The sequence below is a fragment of the Cucurbita maxima genome, unplaced genomic scaffold (genome assembly GCF_002738345.1).
Source record: "Cucurbita maxima cultivar Rimu unplaced genomic scaffold, Cmax_1.0 Cma_Scf00002, whole genome shotgun sequence".
Lineage (NCBI taxonomy): Eukaryota > Viridiplantae > Streptophyta > Magnoliopsida > Cucurbitales > Cucurbitaceae > Cucurbita > Cucurbita maxima.
In genome coordinates, this window is record NW_019272018.1 from 7,009,481 (window position 1) to 7,032,666 (window position 23,186).

The window sequence follows — 23,186 nt, forward strand, 5'->3', positions numbered from 1 at the left end:
GGGGAAACAATGAAAAAATTGTTGATGGAGGCCATTTTCAACAATGATTGCATGTGCGGTCGGAGATGAAGTTATGGGGAGGGTGCTGATGCAAGTGATGTACACTGGCAGGTAACAAATTGGTGAGGCACGATGGAAAAGAGTAAATTCAAAAAGTCTCTTGGTTGATAAACCCTTGCCCTATTCACGTGAAATTAGATTTTTCTAGAAAGGGATGAGACAATTGGTTGCTTAATAAGCTGCCTTTTAATGGGCTTTATTTGAACGAGGCCCATTCTTTATCAAAGATAGGAAATCTGTTGGTTTTACAAGGTGGGACTTGGGTCGAGTTGTCTTTTGTTATGAACCCAAAAGCTGACACAACAAGGGAGTACTGTATACTCACGTGAAGAAACTAACCGTAGCCACCCTTGTACAATGCTCTACACTCACGTTGCCGTCCATTGTTACTACTTGTCGCCGCCCACCGCCACCAGCCATCTCTACCATCCGTGCTGCCTGCCACCACTGACCATCACCATGAACTATTGCTGCTTGCTGCCTTCAGACACAAGGACCACTGCTATCTTCTATTGACATCCACCAAGTCTGCCACCGCACATGGGCTACAAAGTTCCAACCAGTTGGGTTTTGTTTTAAAGAGTGCTTTTTTTTTTAAATAAAAAAAAAAAATCCTAAAGGATGTTGGATTCTATGTTTTTGTTAAAAAAAATTATTAATTTCATTTTTACCTTTTTTTTTTTTTTTTTTTTTTTTTTTTTTCCTTTTGGGATTGTATCTTCTAAAGCACACTGACAAAGTGTCTTCAAAGGCCGGGCTAATGTGAAAGTTCTAGTATGAGATATGTGAGGATTAGTGGTATATCAATAAAGGGCATAGCGGTAAACAGTTTGGGGAGTGTTTTTCTATAAATAGGAGTGTTACGAACCTTGGAGATGTAAATCATTTTAGTAGAGTGTCCTTTGTGGGGCTTGGAAGAGAGATAGCCCTCTTGAAAGGCTATTGTTATATTGTAGTTTCTTTTTTAGATTGCAATATATTAGTATCTTGTGGTTTTATGTGTTCGGACACCTAATATATATGTCTATATATATCTATCTATATATATATTCTACTCTATGTTTCTCATAAAAAACAAAAATAAGAGATGAAATTCTATTCATATTATAATGAAAGTCTGGTTTATTGTTATAGAAAAATAAAAGGAATGAATGCCTTTTTGAGAGCGCATCATATTATTTTATGGTTCATGTGTGGAATGGAGGCGGATTTCTCTTAATGGAGGGGATAATATAATTACATATTCGCATTGGCTAACAGCTTATTTTTTTATTCTTATTTGTGAGATGTCTTATTGCACATTGTGACCGCAAGTCAGAGATGAATTGCATGCTGCCTTGTCTTTATTTATGAATAATCACATGATAAATATGGTTATAGATGGCAAAAGAACTGGATGCTAACCTTGATCATGGAGAAGCAGTTCGTTCTAATAACTGTAAGCTGGAAGATGGTTCAGTGTCTTTCCTTCAACGAATCATTTGTCCTATATACGAGACACTTGTAGCTGTAAGTGTGTCATTCTTTCATTAGTGCTGTGATGTTCAGATATGAAATGGTAGAAAAAGAATTTCTTAATAAAAAAGGATTTTAGAGCAGATATTTACTGTTTGCAGTTGAAGTCGGGGACTAGTCCTTAATTTTATCTTTTTATTTAATTTACTTATATTCTTTGCTATGAAGTATGTTGATATAGTTATATAATTACTAAATTTTTCTTTCAAATGAAGTTGTTGCCAGAACATCAATAGCCTAACTCTAATCATGTAAAGTGTACTATTTTTGATCGATTGCTACCATGCTCCTCCAAACCTGTCTTCTTAGGAGCAAAGAGTGAAAAGTAAATCATAACTGTTGTTTTGGAAGATAATTAGGAGTCTATATTTATTAAAGCATTTTGTATACCTCTTGATTATTCCACTTGTTCTATCCAGTAGTTAATAGGTTTTTTGTATTTTAAATAGTTTATCTTCGATGAGGCTCATTTTACATCTTCCTGAAATGCAGGAAACTGAAAGAAACAAAAATGGAAAAGCCGCACATTCAGAATGGAGGAACTATGATGATTTCAATGAATACTTTTGGTTGGTTTTGTACAGCTTCCTTTAGTTTATGGCCTTCTTTTCGGATAACTAGACTCATAGTATATTAGTATCCTTGTTAATGATTGTTATACTTGTGTAGGTCACCTACTTGCTTCGAATTGGGCTGGCCAATGAGGGAGGAATCAAGTTTTTTACGGAAGCCTAGAGGCTCAAAACGGGTTAGAAAGTTTGACTTTTATAGCTTCTTCGGATATTCTGCAACTTGCATGGCCAAGCTTTTATGCTTTGAATTAGCGAGTTGAGGGAACTGACTTGGAACATAGTGTTCATTCTGCATATAAGATAATATGTTCAATTGAAGTTTGCTGTTTTGTTACATTAGTTCGTTATTTTGTTTTAGTTAGTCTGTTGGGTTGTTTAGTTTGCCGACTTCTTACTTAGTTAATTACTAGTTGGTCATTAGATGGCCACTTTTTTGAGCTCACTGGTCAAGTAACACGTTGGTTCAGACCGACCAACTGATGTTGGTCTCATTGGTTTTTGTTAGTTTTTTTTCGAATTTGAATGTTCACCTCTAGGCTTTTCTACCAAGGTTATGATATTTGTATCGGATTGACAGCATGCCATCTTGATTGAAGAATAGCGATTGTCACCAATTGTCAACCCCCATATTTTGTTACCTAGCTGTGCATTATTCTCCAAGTTGACATTGGACATTTGAGCAATGTTTTTGTGGCTCCTTGCATATCTTCTAGAGTTGCTTTTCTCTTTGCAACTTGCTCGGTTAATTCCTAAAATGGTTGGGTTCAGGGTGTGTAGTTTAAGGATTCATCGTCTTTGTTAAAAATACCCCAAAATGAAGGAGCTCATGATATGTAGTTAAGACTTGATTTACTGTCGGCATTTGTGTAATGAGTCAACGTCCATTGAAAAATTATACGTGTATCAATAATTATAAAGGAATAGAAAACTACTGAACAGAAACCCTTTCAATTTCAACTAAAGACCAGCCAACTGAACTTACAAAAAAACTCAAAATAGTACATCCCAAGTTTCAAACTATGACGAAGGACTTTACAGTAATTCAACAACACCCATATCTCCTGCTCCAAATAAAAGCAAACGTGTTCTAAAACACTTTGCAACATAATTAATTTCCATTCATCTTTGAACTCTTTACAAATTTGAAGACCTCAAAAAGAAAAAAGAAAAAAAGAAAAGAAGAAATAAAATAATGGCAATGAAGACTATCTAAGTTTAATACTGCTGCTTGAAGACGGAGTCGACCTCCATCTTACTAACTTTTGAACTAATCAATGAAAGTTCTATTGATAGACATCATTGACACTCACAGATATTTTTGACATGCAATTCAACATGAAAACATATATCAATTCAATCACATACAAATTATATCAAACATCATACAATTTTTCTAACTTAGCTGAAGGAGAATCACTTACCGTAATAGGGAATCTAAAAATATCTCTTGATCATCTATTGGGAGGAAGAACATTATTGCTAGAAGCTTCTATTTATAGTCATTGTGAAGACCTAATTTGAATAGGATTCAAACATCTTCCAACTTCCAATAGGAATGTCTCATTCCAATTTCAACTTCCAATAGGATTTTCTAATTCAAATTTCAACTTCTAATAGGGTTTCATGGTAGAATTCTAATTTCCAATCGATAGTTTTTTTTTTTTGAATAAGAGATAAACTTTTCATTGATGAAATAGCAAGAAACTGTTTCTTTCTTTATCAGGTTAATATTCTTCAATTTTCACTTTTTTTGTGGGATTACCCTTATTGATACAATCTTTTATATTGGTGGCTTTATTTTTCGAACATTATGCAGACTGGCAAGACTTCTTTTGTTGAGCATCGCACATTTTTTCACCTATACCGCAGTTTCCACCGTCTCTGGATCTTTTTGGCAGTTATATTCCAGGTTGCTTCTCACTTCTAATTCTTCCTCTTCTATGTGGCTTTGCTTTATCTGCAGCCTTCTAATTTGAGTCTCCTGACTTGTTATACACTAATTGATAGGCTCTGACAATTTTTGCCTTCCATAATGAGCGTTTGAATTTGGAAACTTTGAAAGCTATTCTTAGCATTGGGCCAACATTTGCAATCATGAACTTCATCGAGAGTATGGATTAAAAACTCTCAACTGGTAGAATCTTACACTTGTTTGGATTTTACTTTTCCTTTTTCACTGTGTTTGTTGTTGTCGTAGGTTGCTTAGATGTGTTGCTTACTTTTGGGGCATACACCACTGCAAGAGGGATGGCTATATCAAGGATTGTTATTAGGTTTTTCTGGTGGGGACTGAGTTCTGTTTTTGTGACCTATGTTTATGTGTAAGTATATTTGGCGATCCCTTTTAACCTCTTCTTGAAGGCAATTATTCTAATATCAAGTATTTACATGTGCATAAATTGTAACGTGTTTAATCTTTAAATTTATATTTGAATATTAACCCACAAGTGGGATTTTGATGAATGTGCCAAAATGATGCAGGAAGGTTCTTGAAGAAAGACATACTCGAAGCGCTGATAATTCATTCTATTTTCGGATATATATTATTGTGTTGGGTGTTTATGCTTCTTTACGCCTTGTGTTTTCAATGCTGCTAAAGTTACCTGCATGCCATACTCTATCTGAGATGTCAGATCAGTCTTTTTTTCAATTTTTCAAATGGATCTATCAGGTAAGGGTGTTTGCCAGCAAATTTACTTTTAATTCACTTTTTTTGCTCAATTTCTGAATGATTATATTCGTTATTTTTGTTTACCTACCTCAGGAACGTTATTATGTCGGTCGTGGTCTATATGAAAAACTGAGTGATTATTGCAGGTATAACAATGCCTCTGAAACTGGGATTTTCACTTTCTTAATTTTTGATAATATTGCAACATCAATCATCCTTTGTGCTATGATAGTAATATATGGCCCTACTTATTTTCCCATTTTCTACGCCCACTGTGCATTCTGAATTTTCACCTTTGATCTCATTTGATAAACTAGGTTGCATTCAAGGTATGAATTAGTTAGCTTGGATAAGTTTCAAGACAATATGATATTTTATTGAGCAAACTGATCTATTTTTTTTATGCATAATTTAGATAACATATATCTTGTATTGTTTATTGGACTTTTTTCTATCTTTTTTTTGCATCGGGATATCTATTGGGAGTCACAGACTCACAGATAGTTTGCAGGAATTAAGAGACATTTATAGGACTGGGTTTGGATTTTGAATATGAGGAATTTATTTAGTGCATTATATCTTTTTTGCTGCATATGGTTTTTCAATTTTATTTTGCTTAGCTAAAATAATTTTTGTTATAGTCTGGGATATTCCTAGTATTTCAACTGTTTTACTATTAGTAGTTTCCGTAGCAAGTAAATTTGGTAAGTATTTGTGGTCCCAACTTGTCATGTTTAAGTTTCTTTCTTGTCTCACTTGAAATATAAGTCCTGTAACTTTCAATGAAGCCTTTTCATATAAACAGTTGAGTGGCCGACCGATTACATTTTCTTTTTGTTAATGGATATAAAAGAAGCGTTTACTTCTCGGTTTTTTTGCTAGAACTAGATATGGATTGGAGCTTTTATTTCCTTGGAAGACCCTCGTGATTTTATATAATTGCTATCTTATGATCTTTTCTACTGCAGATATGTAGCCTTTTGGCTGGTGCTCTTGATATGTAAATTCGTTTTTGCTTACTTTCTTCAGGTAATATTTCTTTAAGATGCTAAGTTTTCTTCAGATTCATGTGTCATAGTCTGCCATTTTGATGACTATGATTTAGTTGATTGTCATCATTGACGTTTTTATTGCAGATTAAACCACTTGTCCAACCAACCACTGTCATTGCCAACCTTCCATCTCTTGAATATTCGTGGCATTCTTTCATTTCTAAGAGTAAGTTCAGCCATACTATTTTCCTTTTGACATAGGGAATGGGGGTGGGGAATTTAAATCCAAGATGAGTATCCTTTATAGGAACTGGTCATTTGCAGTTGAGTTATCCCGAGGCATTTCAACCATGTTATTAAATTTTTAACAAGAAACCAAACCGTTCATTTCAACCGTACTATTTGATGTTATATGTTGTGCACAAGCATGAATGCAGAACCTTACTTGAACTGGATTTGTTTGATAGATTGTTGGATTTGTTCGATAGGTTGTACAATTGTGTCTTTGAGTTCTAAAGTTATATGCCTGCATGCTACGTGTGTGTCTATGCATAAGTTCATTTTGTATATCATAGTGGAACTTTAATGGGATTAAATGGCAGTTGATAAATTTTTAGAGTTTGAGAATGGTGGGTTTCACTTAAAAGACTTTGGACCCCTCTTTTTAATTTTTTAGTATTATTGTTATTTTTATGAACTATTTAAAAAAAAATAGTTATTTTTTGATATCTTGAATTGTTAATCAATGAAATGGTTTCTGTTACCTGTTTTTTTTATAAAAGAAAAAAAAAAAAAACAATGAAGTTCAAAGAGAGAATTTTCCTTGTCTTCAACAACTTGATTCTACATATAGTGGCAACTAAGTTTAGATGATTTATAAAATTATAACCTACTCTCTGGCTGAATAATATGTCCGATTAACCTGGTAAAGCTGCAATATTTCCATTATGAAGGACCCAAAGATCTGAAATCTCTTGTAAAAGAAAGCTGGAACTTTTAAGCGAAGGAAACAATCGTCAAAGTTTGGCCAATACTGGACATAGGAAAATGTTGACTGTTAATCAGTTTAGTACTTTCTCCTCAAATGGCACTTGATAAGTTCCAAAATGCATACCGTTTTCTATGATCTCTAGCTAAAGAGCTATGGTTGCAAAATAATGAAATCTGTCTGTGGTTGGATGTCTAACGCCCCCAAATTCATAGGACTTAACTGCCCTTGGTCTGATGCTATGGGAAAAATAGCAGTTTCTTTAGCTTGTTCTTATGTTTTAAATTGTAGAATGGGCAGAAACTTCACTTTGTGGAAGACAAATCAACTGAAAACTGTCCCCTCAGCTCCTCATTTCCCGGATTTTCGGTTTTTTCTTTGAGTTATTAGGAGATGCTTTTCAAGTGGTTGTGATGTCAAAGTATGGAACAAGTTTGTGTTAGACCTCAATTGTGAAAGTATGCTCAAGAGAGGGCAAGAAGAGTATTTAGCCACAAATAATGAGAAGCTGTAGTTTTTTCTTATGTAGTTATTTCGTCTGAAGGCTTTGAATAAGTTGTCATAGCTACCATCATCGGTTATGTTTTACTTTTCATATATGTCATTTTGTTGGAAAGTCAAGGTTCACTTTTTTCTAATCTTGTTCTGGTTTGTCAAGTGTGGCAAGCACAATGACCCTCTCAAATCGGGTTTATAGGATGTAATTTTCTCATTAGAGAAATCTCAAGTAAATAAAGGATTTCTCTATCAGTTTGGTGTAGTTCTATTTTGGATAGGAAATGGTAATATTGAAGAGGTTGACTGAGGATCAATATTTTTTTGAAGAAGCAATAGGTGGGTTGAAGCTTGATATTACCTTACCTTTGGGATTGCTTTTATTGCTTTTTTTTTTTTTTTATGGTTCTCTTGAGTGGTTTGATGCTGTTGTTAGTTTTTCTTAGATGACAAAAGGCCTTTTCATATATGTCATTTTGTTGGAAAGTCAAGGTTCACTTTTTTCTAATCTTGTTCTGGTTTGTCAAGTGTGGCAAGCACAATGACCCTCTCAAATCGGGTTTATAGGATGTAATTTTCTCATTAGAGAAATCTCAAGTAAATAAAGGATATCTCTATCATTTTGTTGTTAGTTTTATGGTTCTTAGTGTTATTTCATAATTTTTCAAAAAGTTTTCATTTGTTCACCATTTCTCAATGAATTTTTAAAATGTTCTGAAAAACTCTCTGTTATAGTTTATCCAAAAGGTTTCATTTGTACACGATTTCTTCAGTGTCTTTTGGGTTTGTCTTTATTGCGAGCTATTCCTTTCATTCTACGTAGACCAAAGGAAGGCCCTAATGAAATTCAGCCATAAATTTTCCTTTTCCCATTTGAACAGATGTCCCACCAAAACAGAGGCCAGTGTGAAAGGGTCATCTGGCAGGGTAGGTGACCAACCAAAGGAGGAAAAAATCAGTCCCCCAGAAAGCTTTAGATATGTTAAATTTACTGATAAATGTGCAGATGTTGTATGTACTGATATATTTAGTTACCTTTTATAGACGTGTTTTTGTCATGTCCATGTCGTTGTGTAATAGAATGATGAACTGTGATTTCTATTTGTCCTCTAACCTCTTGGTTTTCATAAACTCCATGTAGTTGATTGTTTTTGGAGTTCATAACCACCTATTATCTAATTTGTCTGCAACTGTATTGTACTGATGCACAATTTTCATTTTGACAGACAATAATAACTTATCTACTATAGCTAGCTTATGGGCTCCTGTTGTGGCTGTGAGTATTTTAATGTTTCGTTTTCATCTTGAAAGAGTGATGCTGATTTTTTACTTTAAGTTATCAATGTTAGATCAAACAATTCTTTCCTTGCATTCATTTTTCAATTTTGGATGTTTCAGCTCTATCTCTTGGACATTTACATATGGTACACCCTTTTGTCAGCCATCGTTGGTGGTGTAAAGGGTGCTCGGGCACGGTTGGGCGAGGTAATGATATTTATATATTTATATTCTTTATTTTAGCAATGTAGTTATTCATATGGACTCTGTAGCAGTTTGGTTATTCATTTTTTAAGTATCACATTGTAAGTATAATAATATATGTTTTATCTGTTACAAATGAGTTTGGTATGTAGAGTGGAGCTCATCGATTAAATTTTGACTTGTAAGGATTTTTTTGCCATCAATTTGTGGCAGATACGTTCACTTGAAATGATGCATAAGCGTTTCGAGAGCTTTCCAGAAGCATTTGTAAATAACCTTGTCTCTACAAAGACTAAAAGGTACTTTGTTTAGTTGATTGCTCATTTTTAATTCAAATACTCGTGTTTAGCATGCTTCTAGATGCAGCAATATATTAGTATAAGAGCATTTTCATGTCCTTGTGGTTGACGAAGTCACATCTCCCTGTGCATCAAATGGAATTGAACAGGCTTGTGAGCAGGGCACCATATTCTCTCTTTCTCTTGATCAGACACTTTTTTTTTAAAAAAAAAAAATAAGAATAGCATTTACACACCCTCTAGGTATCTAAATATTGAAGAGTGGTGACATACGTTTTTTGCTAGCTTGGAAACTGGTAGGAGGGGGAAAGAACCTCCTTAATTATCAGGCACAATATGGAAGGTTTTCTTTATGTCGAATTCAAGGTTGTACGAGGCACTCATTCTCTCATAGAATATGCAGTTTTTTTGCCCGACTCTATTCATTCATTTTGTCTTCATAAAATGAGAAACAGATAATCATGATTTAAGATCTGACACTGTTGCTGGCAAGTAACCTAGGTCCCACGCCCCATCTGGCCAGATAGTTGAGGGTCTCATGATGGGGTCGACAGACAGTATTGTGGCTTTATATGGAAGTATATCAATTTCTGGAGTTAAGATGGTTGGAAGTGTTTCTTTAATGACTACTATTATTTAGAAATCTGTTATTACTACTTTATAAGATGATCTCTTTATGTCTTCCTCGTTATGAATAACCGTTGGATGACAATGTTTTATTAAATTTGGACAGTTTGCTACCCGACAGACAAGAACCTCAGGTATGCAAAGTCTGGTTGTTATTTTTATTTATTTATTTGTTTTGATACAAGATCTTGGACACGACACATGTATTTATAAGGAAGGTTTTAATTTCACATGGCAATCAAACTTGATTGTATGGATTCGTTAGATGTAATGGTATGGGAGTGCTAGCATGCCGAGCATTTTTTATAAGAAACAAGGATAATATTTGTTCTGAAATGTCTGGGTACAAATAAGGAGTTTGGAAGCCAAGGTGTTGTATCCTGAACTCAATCCAATGTAATTAAGTTCCTCAATTGTTAACAATAGAAAACACGTTGAAACTAAAATAAAGTTTGGATGGGGTTGACCTAAAGGAGCCACCATCCTTCCCAATCAAGTTGGCCAAAATTAAAAAATTAAAAAAAGTTAGTCCAATCTAGGAAGCACTCAGTAAAGTTCAATTTTAATCCAAGAGAATAGAATACATTGATCTTGCATTTCTGAGTTTTGTTCACAAATGATGCACAATTTGGAGACAAACGTAAGTTAGGTTTCTTGTTTGGATGCTCTTTGCCATATTTAGGCCACCAAAGACAATGTCCATAACCAAGGGTCTTAGACCTATTAGCATGGTCACTATTCTTTATACAATAGTTTCCCATACCAAAATCTGAAATATGCGGAAATTCGGAAATTTGACAAAATCTTGGTTTGATCTTGATTGCCTGAATTTGGAACATTTTTCTCACCTGTGGGGCTTAATGGAAAGTAGACAAATCTTGGATCAGATATTGATTGCCAGAATTTGGAAAAATATCTTATTAGTATTAAGGAAGGAGTTTTCTTTAAAATAGATTTGAAGAACTTTCGATTATGTGGATGATAAGTTCTTGAACAAGGTTATTGAAGACTGCGTGTGTGTGTTTTACATATATGAGTCCTTCCTTTGCATTGGTTAGAAACATTTTGGGTTGATCTAAAGTGTTTAGTGGAAGTGCGGAGGTGTTCGACTATGTTGCTTGTTGAAGAGAATAAACATACTGAAGACATTTCCCCCCTTTCTACTATAATTTTTCCTGGTCTACTTTATTTAGTTTTTGAACTTCTTGAGAAGCCCTTAGGCATGAGGTTAACTTTGCTAAATCTAGTGTGGTTGGAATTAATTATACCCAAGAAAAGTCACATTTTGATGGATTGGTCTAGCCTTGGTGCGGGAAGTTGGCCTATGGTTGATCTTGGGATTCCTCATGAAAACTCAAGAATTATATCTTTCTGGCATTAAGAAAACTTTAGGCAAACTATTCAAATTTAAATTCTCCCTTATTTTTGGTGGGTGAGGAAACAATTTTTCTGAATTAGTACTTATGCTGAATTTTTGGTGGGTTAGGCAAACTTGATAATTTTTTTTTTTTTTTTTAACAGAAAGGTAGAGCACATACAGACATACATTACACACAATTTTATAGCCTGTCGATGTTACGTGTGTGTGAAGATTTCCTCATCCTTTTTCATGATTACTTATTGGGCTTCTGCAGGACTCTCCGGAGAGGAACAAGGCATATGCGGCAACCTTTTCTCCATTTTGGAATGAAATCATTAAAAGCTTACGTGAGGAAGACTTCATCAGCAATAGGTGCGATGGAAACAGTATTTACTGAAATGAAAAAAAGAATAGATTTGTTTGCATTTTCTTTTTCAATATCTATAGGCTTTTTTTATGGTACTATATTTACAGATATTTGTTATCCAGCTTTATCATTTATTTTACCATTAAATTATTTCCAGGGAGATGGACTTGCTCTCTATTCCTAGCAACGCAGGGAGCCTCAAATTGGTCCAATGGCCTTTGTTTCTATTATGTAGTAAGGTGCATTCGGCTTTCACAATCTCTCAAGGATGCTCAACCTTTAGATTAGGAAGGTGCAATCAAAGGCCTCATCATTTTGATTTTTGTAGATATTCTTGGCTGTTGATTTGGCTTTGGATTGCCAAGATACGCAGAAAGATCTGTGGAGCAGAATATGTCGGGATGAGTATATGGAATATGCAGTTCAAGAATGCTACTACAGCGTTGAAAAAATTTTATATGCCCTAGTCGATGGTGAAGGGAGACTTTGGTATTATTTTACTGTTACTTTTGTCTTTTGATATCTAAATACTTCTGCATGATCTTTACAACTTTCCTCATTTCTTCAATCTTCTCTTACTGTTGTTTAACTTCATGCATGAACTTGTTTATGTTAGGGTGGAAAGGATTTTTCGGGAGATCTTCAACAGTATTTCAGAGGGTTCCCTGGTTATAACATTGAACCTTAAGAAGATTCCAATTGTATTACAAAAGTTTACAGCACTTACAGGGCTTTTGGTACGAGTTCTGATACCTATTTTTCATTAGTATCTTGTAGTTAATTTTGATGTCAGTTTACAGCACTTGCATGGCTCTGGGTAGTTCTGTTTTTAATATGTTTTCTGTTATTTTTTTATTTTTTAATTTCAAATAAATTCTAAAGCTCTTTGTGTCAGACTCGAAAAGAAACTCCTGAACTTGCTAAAGGTGCTGCAAAAGCTGTATTTGAGCTTTATGATGTTGTTACAAACGAGCTGCTTTCATCAGATTTGAGGTATAATTCCTAGGGCAGGTTTACTTGGTTAGGAAATGGTCAATGTTCTCAAGTCCTTTACTTCTTTCGATGCTCCAGGGAGCAGCTTGATACATGGAATATCTTGTTGAGGGCAAGAAATGAAGGTCGACTTTTTTCTCGGATCGAATGGCCCAAGGATCTAGAAATTGTACGAATGAGTAAAACACAAATTTCTCGTTCTTGAAAGTCTTTGAAATTCTCCACGCAACGTGACTTTTAGATAAGAATATCGTAACTTTTTCTGTAGTTTTTATGCTCTATTAACATTCTATTACCCCCTTCTTGTCACAGAAAGAGCTTGTGAAGCGTCTGCATTTACTTCTTACAGTGAAGGATTCTGCAGCTAACATTCCAAAAAATCTTGAAGCAGGAAGAAGACTACAATTTTTTACAAATTCATTATTTATGGACATGCCTTTGGCAAAACCTGTCAGTGAAATGGTGCCATTCAGGTTTGAAAAAGTTGATTGCTCAAACAACCTCAGTTTCCTATGTTATGTAACTTATATGCTATTTTCTGTTTTGTGCAACAGCGTCTTTACTCCATATTACAGTGAAACTGTGCTTTATAGTTCCTCTGAAATACGTATGGAAAACGAGGATGGCATTTCCATTCTTTTCTATCTTCAGAAGATTTTTCCAGGTATTATGTCGGCATGTTTTCTTGTCAGAAATATTATATTGTAAAACAGTTGTCATTTTACTGTTTGTTCTCCGAAGTATGTTATTCTCATTGAGAAATGGCTAGTTATCCATAACTACTACCGTAACTGCCAAAATGCCAAATACCTGCAGATTGTAGGTTTTTCATCTAATTTTAGGAACTTTTGTAGCTTTTATTTAGTGTCCTTTAGTTTGGTACTTCTTTCACTTGATTTCTTGTTTCATTGTTTGATTATGGATTTTGCATTATTGTACTTTACGGCTTCAGTAAAAATTAGTCATTTTGTTTCTCGTAAGGTGTGAACAATCCTGTGTACATAACCGACTTATATTTGATGGAAGTTGATTATTTGACCACATTTCCAAGAGATTGAGATTCTAAGTTCGTAATTTTTTTTGAAAAAGTCTGCAGACTGCCTTCCGTTTTTAATCTCTCCTTTTTCTTTTTTTAAATAGAAACAAAATACTTCATTAAGAATAGATATATAAACAGCAGCAACTTGGAACAATTATATGTTCATCTACGTTTTCTTTGGTCTTTTAGCTTGTGTGGTCTCCCCACCAATTGAAAAGTTCACATTAGAAATCCTAACATCAAGGCGAACATGGATTAGTATATTCTCTCAGAGGCAAATTTGGAGACAGTGAATCATCTATTCTTAACTTGTCCTTTTACATATAATATCTAGGTCAAACTTCCAATAATTTTTAGCTACAATTCCCATTTGTTGTTATCCACTTGAGTTTCAGTTCCCATTTGTTGTTAGCAACAATTCCCATTTGTTGAAAGCTTAATACCTGTATAAATCACTTGAGTTTCTCTGTCTCCTCTATTTCTCATTGTTTTTTTTATTATTTAATGAGACATCCTTCGTATTTTAGATGAATGGGAGAACTTTTTGGAACGAATTGGTCGAGGTCATGGCACGGGGGAGGCTGATCTCCAAAAAAGTCCAAGCGATGCTTTAGAGCTTCGATTTTGGGTTTCATATCGAGGGCAGACTCTAGCTCGGACGGGTTAGTTTTCTGTGTACTATTGTGATCTCCTTTTGCATTTCTCCTCAGTTGCATGCTTGTTTAGATGTTTGTGGTTAATTACTTTGATATTTTCTGGTGGTTCTGACTCTTGTGAACGTGCACAGTTCGTGGTATGATGTACTACAGGAGAGCTTTAATGCTTCAGAGCTATCTGGAGAAGAGATCATTTGGGGGTATTTTAGCTTATAGTATTTTGTTAGTGTACCCAATTTACTGTAGTAAGAGCCACCGGAATATGGTTCCTTACACGTTTTTTCTTAAAACTAGCAGATGATTATTCTCAAACCAACTTTTTCACGAGCCAAGGGTTTGAATTATCTCGAGAATCAAGGGCACAAGCAGACTTGAAGTTTACCTATGTTGTTTCCTGTCAAATATATGGGCAACAAAAGCAGAGAAAAGCTCCGGAGGCAACTGATATTGCTCTTTTGCTGCAAAGGTACAATACGAATTATTTGTTTTTCTTCTATTAACACAACATTGCCACCTAAATGATACTAGTTCAGTTTAGTATTTTTCTAGGTCTTTAAGAATGATGTAATGTTTTAAAGCTGACAGCTACAATATTTTAGATGTGTAGAGTGGGTGTTTATTGTTTTCTATATCAGTAAAGTGGGGTTTATGTCTAATAAAAGGAAGTATTGGACGCATCCAATGTTGAACTAGTTTATGAATTTTCTTGTCTATCTTGTTGCAAGGAATGAGGGACTTCGTGTTGCTTTCATTCATGTGGAAGATAATGTTGGATCTGATGGGAAGGTTGTAAAGGAGTTTTATTCGAAGCTTGTGAAAGCTGATGTGCATGGAAAAGATCAGGTAGTCTGCCTCTTCTTTTTTTACTCGATTTGAATTGTTTCAATGTCCTTGGAAGAATTTGCTTCCATTGAAAATGCCTCTGATTTGAAATTTCTTATTGCAACTGATTACAATCTTGGAGTAAGTTAAGGAACTAAAGATGGAACGAAACTATCTACAACTATAGCAAACTTTGTCTTTTTATAGTTAAATTACGAGTTTGTTCCCTAACTTCTTGACACGGGGAGTATTTTTTTGGAGTTTCAAGCAGATGGGGCATTATTACAATGGTCATCATTCTTTTTTTTCCTTCACTAGTTTAAAAAATTGCTGTCTTGATATCTGTCATCTAGTTGTCCAAAAGTATGGGCCTGCACTCTGAGTAGCGAACAGCTATATCAAGGCTAATCTTTCGGATATTGTGAAGAAAGCTTGTCGCCTATTGAATGTTTAATGAACTACAGATTTGAATTTTTTGTTGGATTGCTTTGCATACATGACTTAATCCTTTGTTAATTCGTGTGTTGACCATTTTATCCTTTTGTTTACGAATTAGGATGGTGATATTTATATTCCTGAGCCATATCAACTTCTCTAAAAACTGTGATTTGCATCTAATCTTGTGTACCGATCTTTCCAATTTCTTAGAATGATACCACCTTAACTCTTTATCGCTGTTAGCATCAGGTTAATGCATTTTCTATGTAGCAGGAAAATGTGTATAGCTATTTAAAAAATTAGGTTAAAGTTATCGTATATTACACCAATCTTTATCTTATATTCTTTTGGTCTCATCTTTATCAGTGATTTTTTCCCATTTTCTTTTTTAATTTTGTTCTTTGTGCTTTTCATATTTTCTATATATTACTGAAAGCAACATTTGATTTTATCTCGTTCTGCCAAAGTTCTTTTCAGTTTGCATGGTATTTTGATTGCTTATCTTTCTTTTTTTTTTTTTTTTTTTAATGTATAGGAGGTATATTCGATCAAGCTTCCTGGAGAACCGAAGCTTGGAGAAGGGAAGCCTGAAAACCAAAATCATGCCATAGTTTTCACTCGTGGAGATGCCGTTCAAACTATTGACATGAACCAAGTGCGTATAATTCCTCTCTCTCTCTCTCTTTCACACACACACACACACAGAGAAGAGGGTACTTTTATTAATTAAAAATAGTAGTTCCTCTGTGGGAACGTTTGTGAACAACTGGGTTCAAAGGATAAGTTAACAATACAATTTATTCAATGTGCGTGTGTTGATGACGCAGTAAATTCAGTAAGATGTTCTTGGATTATGCTACGTTCTTATTGGAAAGTTCATTCTTCCTTTGACCCTCTGGGTGCTTTATTCTTATTTTTTCATTGTTAACTTAGTGCGTTCCTACTTCACTTAATGCATTGTTCGAGTTATTTCATATGCGCATACAATGATAATTTTTTAAAATGTTCTTTGTTTATGTAGGACAACTATCTTGAAGAGGCAATGAAAGTGAGAAATCTTCTGGAGGAATTTCATGCAAAGCATGGGCTTCGTCCTCCTACCATTCTAGGCGTGAGAGAGCATGTATTCACTGGAAGGTTTGTTTAATTATTTTGAGGCTTTGGCAATAGCAGTTTTCCCTATACTAATGTCTTCTAAGCATATTCTGTTGGATGCGTTGATGCAGTGTCTCTTCATTAGCATGGTTCATGTCCAATCAAGAAACTAGCTTTGTAACCTTGGGACAACGTGTTTTGGCAAGTCCACTCAAGTGAGTTGTCTCAACCTATCCATGATTGATTTACAAAATGTTGATATGATATGGACGGAGGTTACATTTCAAACCACTGCTATGTTGTTTTAATATGAATCTGTGTCTCTTGATGTAAGGAATTTTATTGGAGGAAATGGTTATCCATGTGGTTTTTGTCATCTGTGTCTCACCTTGAAGAGGGTAATGACCATCCAATTAAACTTGCTATTTTAAAATTAGAATCGTAATTCAAAGCCTGTCCGTGCAACTTTTCCCCTCCCCTTGTCTAAAGCCTTCCATCCGCAAATCCTCTTTCTTGGTAAGTAAAGATAAAAAAGTTGATAATTTAAACTGAAATTCTATGTGGGTGGTTTCTCGATTGAATGTGAATGATGATTGGAAAGATATTCAAAAGGCCATTGATATCGACTTTGAATCCATTTTTCCGGTTAATCCTTTTATGGATGATAAAATTGTACTTCAATTGGCAGATACTAAATCATTTATCCAAGGCAAGTTTTGTCTCTTGTTCCAAAAAATTCTAAGAATAGAATTGTAATTTGGTATTTTAATTCAACGATTTGATGCTTGATGACTTTGTTATTATTTGTTTAGTGTATTAACACAAAGGTGTTACTTTGTTCGCTAAGAGGTGAAGTTTCCAACTCAGGGAGCTATCTTTTAAAACTTTTGTACTCATGATAAATCCTTTATGTTTGTGAAAACTTTTCAGAGTCCGAATGCATTATGGGCATCCTGATGTGTTTGACCGTATATTTCATATAACTCGAGGTGGCATTAGCAAGGCATCACGTGTGATCAACATTAGTGAGGATATATATGCAGGTCATTTATTATGAAATTTTATTCATTTTTTACAGTGTTTACTCGTTAATTTTCAGCTCATTTCAAGTTTTTTTTTAATCTTTATTTATTTATCTACTTGGTGGTAACAGGTTTCAACTCCACTTTGAGGCAGGGTAACATTACACACCATGAGTACATTCAGGTTTGATACCATTATGTACATTCATCTATTTCAGTTTACCTTCCTTTGCCTTCAGATTTTTGACGATCATTTACTCTGTAAAGGTGGGAAAAGGAAGAGATGTTGGGTTAAACCAAATTGCCCTGTTTGAAGGGAAAGTAGCAGGTGGGAATGGAGAGCAAGTTCTCAGCAGGGATATTTACAGGCTTGGGCAACTTTTTGATTTCTTCAGAATGCTCTCATTTTATTTCACAACTGTTGGTTACTACGCATGCACAATGGTTGGTTTGCTTCCTTGATCTAATTCTTCTCTCTTCCAACATATTTTGAATCAGTCTAATTGATTTTTGCTAGTATCTGGATCTTTTTCCTTACAAATTCTTTTTGTTTAATGCAGATGACAGTTCTTGTGGTTTATATATTCTTGTATGGACGGGTTTACTTGGTAATTGACATTTTCCACATTCTTGCATGTCATGATTTTGTCACGAATGGTTACTTCAATGATATCTTTTGGGTGCTTTGTTTTGCTACAGTATTTCAATTATTTTGTCTCTCATGGAGTTATTTGAAGATACACATACGATTGATTAATGCTTCTATGCCTTGAGACAAATTCAATGTATTAACAATCTATGCATCACCATGAAACATAAATGTATCAAGTACTGTTACTGATATTTAAAGCTTGATTACATTAGTTTCATCGTGCTTGATACTGACTTGTTGGGTTTCCTTCTATAGTATGTTCAAAGATTTGATTAGTCGTGAAAGAGACACCAACTTTCCTTGAAAATTTCAGGCCTTTGCTGGACTTGATGAAGAAATCTCAAGAAGAGCAAAAATGTTGGGAAATACAGCATTGGATACCGCATTGAATGCCCAGTTTTTGTTTCAGATTGGAGTTTTCACTGCAGTCCCTATGATAATGGGTTTTATACTTGAACTTGGACTGATGAAGGTAATCTATCAATTCGTTGCCAGGTTTTTTTCTTTCTGAAATATAATTTCAATTGATAAAAATAAGGAACATTGCTAATGAATTCACAAGATAAAAGTAATAATTTCTTTTGGGAAAAGTAAGGAGCAATTTATCTTGTTTGTCCTAAAAATTTCTTCTGCTACTGTCTTTCCACATTTTTTGTCAATTACATTGTTGATATAACGAGGATAACTCTGATTTTGTGTTTAATCTATACGCCTCAATATAATTTGGATTAGGCTCATATTTTTTCTAGGAAAGATGCAAGATCTTAGGTTTTCAGGTACGTGCACCACATTCTTGAGAGGCAAGATGATGCCAGGAGCAACTTGTGAAAGTATTCCAACCTTCCAATAAACCAAATTCGGGGGCTCAGATTTATTTGAGGATATGTTAACTATTACTATTAAACACTAATTCTTCACCGGATGACCCTTCCTAGTCTTGAGGAACTGTTTTATGAGCTGTAGATCTTATTGTTGCCGTAACTTTAGAAAACATGTTATCCGATGATTTGGTTGTCTTAAGGATTTGGGAAAAAACTTTGTACTCGGAACGGAGTTTGGTGTTTCAACAAGAGCCTGAGCATCGTTGGTGCAAAATTAGTCTAGTTAGCAAGCTATGTGAAAATAGTTTCAAAATAGAATTTGGAAATGACAACAAGGCTCTCTTTTGGGATTCCAACGATATCTCAATGAGGAAATTCATGAATGGGCCAGTCTATCACATCTCCTTTCATCAATTACTGTGAGGAACGCACATGATTCTTAGTTTTGGCCATTGGGTACCTTTAGTGATATTAGTCTTTCTACCTTACTCTCCAATTGGACTTCTTTCTCGTAACTTTCTTGAATTGTGGAGGTTCTTTCCTCCATTTACTCATTTATCACTAAAATTTGTTTCTCTTCTTTAAAATCAAAACCCTCTTTTGGTTGTGGTTGGATGTTTATATAGGAGTGGGTCACTATAAAATTTCCTCTATTTTTTACAGTTAACAACAAAAAGTTGTACTTCGTAAACCTGGAATATTTCAGGTAGAAGGAATTTGGTGGATAAGAAATTAAGTGTTTTTTAGAACTCCTTAATGCAGCTCAAGTCGTTTGACAGAATAGTTTTTTTTTTTTTGCTACAAAGATCAGGTAAGTTCATTAGTGTTTTTTTTGCTAGAGATCTGATCAGATGGTCTTGCTTTTGATAAAGCTCACAGAAATCCTCAATTTGTTAGCTGGTCCTTATTTTTGTAAGGCATGTCGACACCTTGGATAGAGTTTGAAAAGGTGTCCATATTTCTCTAGGGTATGCTTTGTAAAACACAATGGAAAAGCAAGATCATGCTAGGTATTATGCTAGGCCATATGCTAGGCCTCATGTTTGGTCCTCTTACTTTTCATTAAATCAATGGAAATGTAACATCAACACATATGCGGAGGTTGAAGTCTGGCTTTGATTCAAATTTCTTTTAGAGTTCCAAGAAGAAAGTTAGACATCCACCATATTGATGATGGGAAAATTCTAAATTGAAGGCACTGCTGAGAATTTCTGAATCTTGAATTTTCCTATGCTTAAATCCTCCCAAAATCTCAGTCTCCCACCAACTTTCATCCGAAACTTAACTCAGTAGAAATAAACCCAAACCTCTTTAATATCTGATCTAATCAATGTGTCAGACCCCTAGTAGCATATCAAGTAGAGGACTCTTTTGATGCACAGCTAAACTGATTTACTAATCCAGATTTGTTGAAAGCTTTCTGGTAATGGTGTTCATACGATGATTTTGTTTGGCTTGTTTGACATTTGCAGGCTGTTTTTAGCTTCATAACTATGCAGCTTCAGTTGTGTTCTGTCTTCTTCACTTTCTCTTTGGGAACTAGAACTCATTATTTTGGAAGAACTATTCTCCATGGTGGTGCCAAGGTATGTTTTGTTCTATTTGTCTAATCTAAGTAAAATAATTGAAAGCTATTTACGTTTTTGCCTGTTTCAAACCTCAAATATTTGCGCATTTACAATTCATCTACAGTATCGAGCAACTGGTAGAGGTTTCGTGGTCCAGCACATCAAATTTGCTGAAAACTATCGCCTCTACTCAAGAAGTCATTTCATCAAGGCGTGAGTGATTTCAATGATTTTTCATTTAGGAGTTCTCAGGATTTCATTGCTCAGTTTTTTGTTTGGAATTTGTTTTTGCTGGTAAATGAAAATGTGTAAATTATGACAATAACTTAATTCTCAGGCTTGAGGTGGCATTGCTTCTTATTGTCTACATTGCCTATGGGTATTCAGAAGGCGGAGCAAGTTCTTTTGTTTTGCTTACTCTCAGCAGTTGGTTCCTCGTCATCTCGTGGCTCTTTGCTCCTTATATCTTCAATCCATCTGGTTTTGAGTGGCAAAAGTATGTCTGACCATAAACGTATTTATAAAAAAATCTTCCTTTTCAAGTTTGATTTAATCAGAATTTGTTCAAATAGATATTATGATCTTACTTGATGATCAGGACTGTGGAGGATTTTGATGATTGGACCAGCTGGCTATTCTACAAAGGGGGAGTAGGGGTTAAGGGAGAAAACAGTTGGGAGTCATGGTGGGATGAAGAACAGGTGAAAGAGCTTTCTTTTTTCTTTTTTTTCTTTTTTTTTCTTTTTTTTTTTTTTTTTTTTTTTTTTTTTTTTTTTTTTTTTTTTTTTTTTTGTACAAAGACTTTTTATTGGTAGATGAAAAGGAATCCAAGTTTTTTGTTCTGACAAGAAAGAATTTCTTATTGATATAATGAAGAGGATTAAAAATAAAAAGGATACAAACTCCCAGGGGGTATGAACAAGAAAAATAAAAACAGCAAAGACAACCATATAGAGAACAACTATAAATCGAAACTTTTTCGTAGACCTAACGAAACATCACCCGTATCAAAAATGATTCTGTTATTGACTTTTGCTACCACCTTGAGTAGCTTTTACTATGTACTTCTCAGAAATAGCAGTGCAGGCATCATTGATAAATAAAAGAAAGTGCAGTACTTAACTTCTATCGTATTTCAACTTACCTTTATTTTTCTTAATTATTTTTCCTCTTAGGCACATATTCAAACATTGCGAGGTCGAATTTTGGAGACACTTTTGACTGTGAGGTTCTTTATATTTCAATATGGCGTAGTGTACAAACTCCATCTCACAGGAAAGGACACATCACTTGCGGTAACCTCTTTTTCCCTGGTTGACTTTTTCTTATTCTTGATTAGAAAATGAAAAGTAGAATATATGTTAATCCTATATTTAGTCGAAACTTGAAGTTCTATTGGCGAAAAATCAAAATCAAGTAAGATCATGCTCATCCACAGCATTGGAAGTGTGTTGGTTTTCCAATTTTCAAAAAAAACCGGAAGTACTTGGTTGCATTAAATCATAAAACAGAACATTTCGGCTTGAAATTTTTGAACTTCTACATTGTGAATATAACAGTAACTATGGGAGATCGGGTTGACTCTTTATAGCGTGCAATCGCAAGTCTGATTGAGATCATTCGCTTCTCTGATCTAACAATTGTCTTCGTGTTTATTAGTTATATGGTTTCTCGTGGGTGGTGCTTGTTGGAATTGTTTTGATATTCAAGGTTTGTACAAGTTCCTCGCCAATTCTTTACCTCATCCACCAATTTGTTCTTCAAATGTTTCAATGCAATTCACTCTAATAATTCTTCTCTCTGCAGATCTTCACCTTCAGTCCTAAAAAATCAACGAACTTCCAGCTATTGATGAGATTTATTCAGGGTGTCACAGCCATAATTCTGGTTACAGCGCTTGGTCTAATCGTTGGCTTTACTAACCTGTCAATAACCGACTTATTTGCTAGTGTTCTGGCATTTATTCCGACTGGATGGGCCATGTTATCTGTAAGTTCAATATCATTTAAATGAGTTGATAATGGCAAGCATCTTTGTTTCTAATCGTTCTTCTCTTCTGGTTGTTTCAAACAGTTCGCAGTTACATGGAAGAGAGTAGTGAGGAGTCTAGGCTTGTGGGACTCGGTGCGTGAATTTGCGAGGATGTATGATGCTGGGATGGGTTTGATAATATTCGTGCCCATCGCATTCTTGTCCTGGTTTCCATTCATTTCCACGTTCCAGTCTCGTCTGCTCTTCAACCAAGCTTTCAGTCGTGGGCTCGAGATCTCGCTCATCCTTGCTGGAAACAAAGCTAACGTTGAAACGTACTGATTTTAGCAGAGAACACATTGGCAGCAATGTAGATAGATATTCTATTGTAGACGTTACTCAAATCTTCTGTATCATGCATTCATTTCTGAGTTGTGATTGTTAGATTTTATTAGGGTGGTTCATATATTAGCATATGTTTCAATAGGTTGGTTGGAGTGTGGAGGAAGGCAAGACTAAGTTTATTATATATTATGGGGTTTTCCCTCTTCCTGTTTTTCTATCTAGGGTACTCGTTAAATTCTCAACTCGAAGTTCAATCATGTTTTCCCTCTCCCTCTCGAGTCTCGATTAGGGGGAAAAAATGCCTAATCAAGTACGTTCTGCAATCTATAATTTAAG

General features: G+C 34.7%; 1 protein-coding gene across 1 annotated transcript in view; it reads left to right on the plus strand.

Annotated features, from left to right (window-relative positions):
• The window catches only part of LOC111465454 (callose synthase 10), a 31,915-nt gene extending 8,848 nt beyond the window's left edge, over positions 1-23,067 (plus strand). Inside the window, exons 10-51 of the mRNA XM_023109842.1 lie at positions 1,441-1,569; positions 2,068-2,144; positions 2,245-2,323; positions 3,964-4,056; positions 4,155-4,257; positions 4,345-4,468; positions 4,629-4,818; positions 4,912-4,964; positions 5,787-5,847; positions 5,955-6,036; positions 8,520-8,569; positions 8,692-8,778; positions 8,989-9,074; positions 9,808-9,835; positions 11,336-11,433; positions 11,586-11,667; positions 11,757-11,917; positions 12,045-12,165; positions 12,324-12,421; positions 12,500-12,590; positions 12,734-12,894; positions 12,976-13,085; positions 13,988-14,122; positions 14,248-14,316; positions 14,414-14,582; positions 14,842-14,959; positions 15,912-16,031; positions 16,398-16,513; positions 16,603-16,686; positions 17,402-17,514; positions 17,625-17,677; positions 17,761-17,937; positions 18,054-18,101; positions 18,459-18,617; positions 20,439-20,552; positions 20,659-20,747; positions 20,872-21,030; positions 21,133-21,235; positions 21,710-21,829; positions 22,194-22,244; positions 22,341-22,523; positions 22,608-23,067. Coding sequence (XP_022965610.1) covers positions 1,441-1,569; positions 2,068-2,144; positions 2,245-2,323; positions 3,964-4,056; positions 4,155-4,257; positions 4,345-4,468; positions 4,629-4,818; positions 4,912-4,964; positions 5,787-5,847; positions 5,955-6,036; positions 8,520-8,569; positions 8,692-8,778; positions 8,989-9,074; positions 9,808-9,835; positions 11,336-11,433; positions 11,586-11,667; positions 11,757-11,917; positions 12,045-12,165; positions 12,324-12,421; positions 12,500-12,590; positions 12,734-12,894; positions 12,976-13,085; positions 13,988-14,122; positions 14,248-14,316; positions 14,414-14,582; positions 14,842-14,959; positions 15,912-16,031; positions 16,398-16,513; positions 16,603-16,686; positions 17,402-17,514; positions 17,625-17,677; positions 17,761-17,937; positions 18,054-18,101; positions 18,459-18,617; positions 20,439-20,552; positions 20,659-20,747; positions 20,872-21,030; positions 21,133-21,235; positions 21,710-21,829; positions 22,194-22,244; positions 22,341-22,523; positions 22,608-22,847 — 4,584 coding nt within the window. The 3' untranslated portion in view covers positions 22,848-23,067. The remainder of the gene's footprint in view (positions 1-1,440; positions 1,570-2,067; positions 2,145-2,244; positions 2,324-3,963; positions 4,057-4,154; positions 4,258-4,344; positions 4,469-4,628; positions 4,819-4,911; positions 4,965-5,786; positions 5,848-5,954; positions 6,037-8,519; positions 8,570-8,691; positions 8,779-8,988; positions 9,075-9,807; positions 9,836-11,335; positions 11,434-11,585; positions 11,668-11,756; positions 11,918-12,044; positions 12,166-12,323; positions 12,422-12,499; positions 12,591-12,733; positions 12,895-12,975; positions 13,086-13,987; positions 14,123-14,247; positions 14,317-14,413; positions 14,583-14,841; positions 14,960-15,911; positions 16,032-16,397; positions 16,514-16,602; positions 16,687-17,401; positions 17,515-17,624; positions 17,678-17,760; positions 17,938-18,053; positions 18,102-18,458; positions 18,618-20,438; positions 20,553-20,658; positions 20,748-20,871; positions 21,031-21,132; positions 21,236-21,709; positions 21,830-22,193; positions 22,245-22,340; positions 22,524-22,607) is intronic.
• The last annotated feature ends 119 nt before the right edge of the window (positions 23,068-23,186 follow it).